The sequence below is a fragment of the Cherax quadricarinatus genome, chromosome 28 (assembly GCF_038502225.1).
Source record: "Cherax quadricarinatus isolate ZL_2023a chromosome 28, ASM3850222v1, whole genome shotgun sequence".
Lineage (NCBI taxonomy): Eukaryota > Metazoa > Arthropoda > Malacostraca > Decapoda > Parastacidae > Cherax > Cherax quadricarinatus.
The window spans coordinates 13,750,670-13,753,169 of record NC_091319.1 but is presented as its reverse complement, the minus strand read 5'-3'; the positions used below and the strand labels follow the sequence as shown (position 1 = coordinate 13,753,169).

Sequence of the window (2,500 nt, the reverse complement as noted above, 5' to 3'; positions counted from 1 at the left end):
TAGCTGATACATACAACCTCACAGATCATGGTAGCTGATACATACAACCTCACAGATCATGGTAGCTGATACATACAACCTCACAGATCATGGTAGCTGATACATACAACCTCACAGATCATGGTAACTGATACATACAACCTCACAGATCATGGTAGCTGATATATATGATATTATAGATCAGTAAAGTTACGCAGTGTTTGCGAGTGCTCGCACATAATAATATCATAATAATATCTCTATTTACTACAAGTACATGTACAAGGTATACAGGTCTAACTAACATCAATGACATACTACTATATAGAAAGCTCCTTGTTATGCTCAGCATTTCGGGCAAATTAGGTCAGTGTCCCAGGATGCGACCCACACCAGTCGACTAGCACCCAGGTACCCATTTTACTGATGGGGAACATAGACAACAGGTGGAAAGAAACACGCCCAATGTTTCTACTCTGACTGGGAATCGAACCCAGGCCCTTGCCGTGTGAAGCGAGAGCGTTAGGCACCAGGCCACCAGAGCCACCAGACAGTGAGTTTTATACTCACCCATGACTTCCACAACCCCACTCTCCAACCCCCCAGGAATATAGATGGGGTCCTTACAAGCTCATAACCCCTTATATACTCCCGCCTGAGGCGAGGTCCTTATATGCCTGCGGGGGGAGGCGAGGGAAGGGAGGTACTTGGCCACATATGTTCACCACTCCCTCCCCCATTCCCCCAAATGGCCTCACCAGCACCATTAACCTTCAAGTAGGTTATATTAGGCTGTGCCGAAATCTCTAAAGAGCCCCTCAAGGAGGAGCTCTTGATTCTAGGAACTAGACTTACCATTACTTTCGCTCGGCATGCATATTAATAAAAATTCGAGCCACCAATGAATTTTCGTTACACAAATAACCCGCACATAGAAGAGAGGAGCTTACGACGACGTTTCGGTCCGACTTGGACCATTTACAAAGTGCGGGTTATTTGTGTATCGTTCCAGTCACGGTATTGTGCCTTTTTTTGTTAATTTTCGTTATAACGAAGTGAGATCGATGTTGTATCGTGGTAACGTGTGTGGCGATGTTGTTGCGTTCTGCAGATGACAGTGTTGCTGGGAGACTTAGAAAAAACAGAACGATAGTGGAGTTTGTAACAGCTTGCAAGAGAAAAAAGCTGAATAAAGAAGAGAGCAAAGATATGAATATATGTAAAAGTTTAGGGAAAGGAAGACTGAATAATAAAGAAAGGAATATAGAAAATGATGTATTTACTACCTAGAAGTGGGTGTTTAAACACAAGAATCTTTGGAGGACCAGGTAAATTACATACTATAAGTAGGAAAGATAGTTTTTGGAACGATGAGGAATCTGCCAACAGAATATACCACAATATAAAAGTTACGAGGCTTCTGTATGGGTGTGAGGCATATTTCCTGAATGGTACAGTAAGAAGGACGGAGGCAGTGTAAAGTTTCCTCTGCGAAGTGACGCTTATTTGAGAGTTGTTCCAGACACGGTATTGTGGCTATTATTCTGAGAAGATGATACTGTGTGGTTTGAATATTATGCAAAGGTGAGGATAGGTAAGATTCGTCAGGAAACAGGACACGTATTTTCTTACGCAGGTTTTAGTCATATGATGACCCATCACTGGAGCTTTTAGTCATCTGACTGGCGCCTTCAAATGGCTTACTGGTCTATCTCTTCAAAAATTCATTTGATTATGTGCAAAGGATAATAATGGAAGATATTAGAAAATGGTGTATCGTTACGAAAAGCATAATTAAAAAAACATATGAGAGATTGTTGAAATAGTTTCTTATACAGCACACAGACTCGTGTTTAAATAATGCCTGGATTTCATATGCTTCTGGAAGCAAATATTTGTTCACCCAGAAACAATATTTTAATGACTGAAGATGGTAGCTTCGCCACCCTGGTGATCCTCATGTGGGGTAAAACCCTACGTATTTACTGCAAAACTACTTACCGTAACCTAACTTGCTGGGCTCTGTGTATACACACACACACACACACACACACACACACACACACACACACACACACATACACACACACCTATGTGTGTGAGTGTGTGTGTGTGTTTCCATAAGTTGTGTGTGTGTTATGGGTTCATTTGAGTGCAGCGATACAAGAGGCACAAATATACTCACTGGAAGCATCAGTGAGCCAGAGAGCGTAGCGGGAGTAATGCCAGTAGAACCAGTGATGAGGGCGACTCATGCCAGGGTGATGCCGGATGGATAGCGAGAATATAAACACCAGGTACAGCAGGTCGGAGATAGCCAGTGCAGTGAGGTAGTTGTTAGTGGAGGAGCGCATTTGTCGCCTTGTTAGCACCACGATGGTTACTGCGTTACCCACCACACCTACGATCAGCACCACCGGCACCAGTACCCGCTGTACCACGTACCGGGAACCCGCCAGGAACGTCTTATACCCGCTCACGTCTTCAAGTTCGATTTCCACAAGATCAGTGCTGTTGTAAG

General features: G+C 43.4%; 1 protein-coding gene across 3 annotated transcripts in view; it reads right to left on the bottom strand.

Moving 5' to 3' along the window:
* Nucleotides 1-2,500, bottom strand: part of LOC128693288 (FMRFamide receptor) — a 525,101-nt gene that overhangs the window by 129,589 nt on the left and 393,012 nt on the right. For all 3 annotated transcript variants that reach the window (XM_053782882.2, XM_053782884.2, XM_053782883.2), the window contains one exon: nucleotides 2,165-2,500. This exon is cut by the window's right edge and continues 290 nt beyond it. In XM_053782882.2, coding sequence (XP_053638857.1) covers nucleotides 2,165-2,500 — 336 coding nt within the window. The remainder of the gene's footprint in view (nucleotides 1-2,164) is intronic.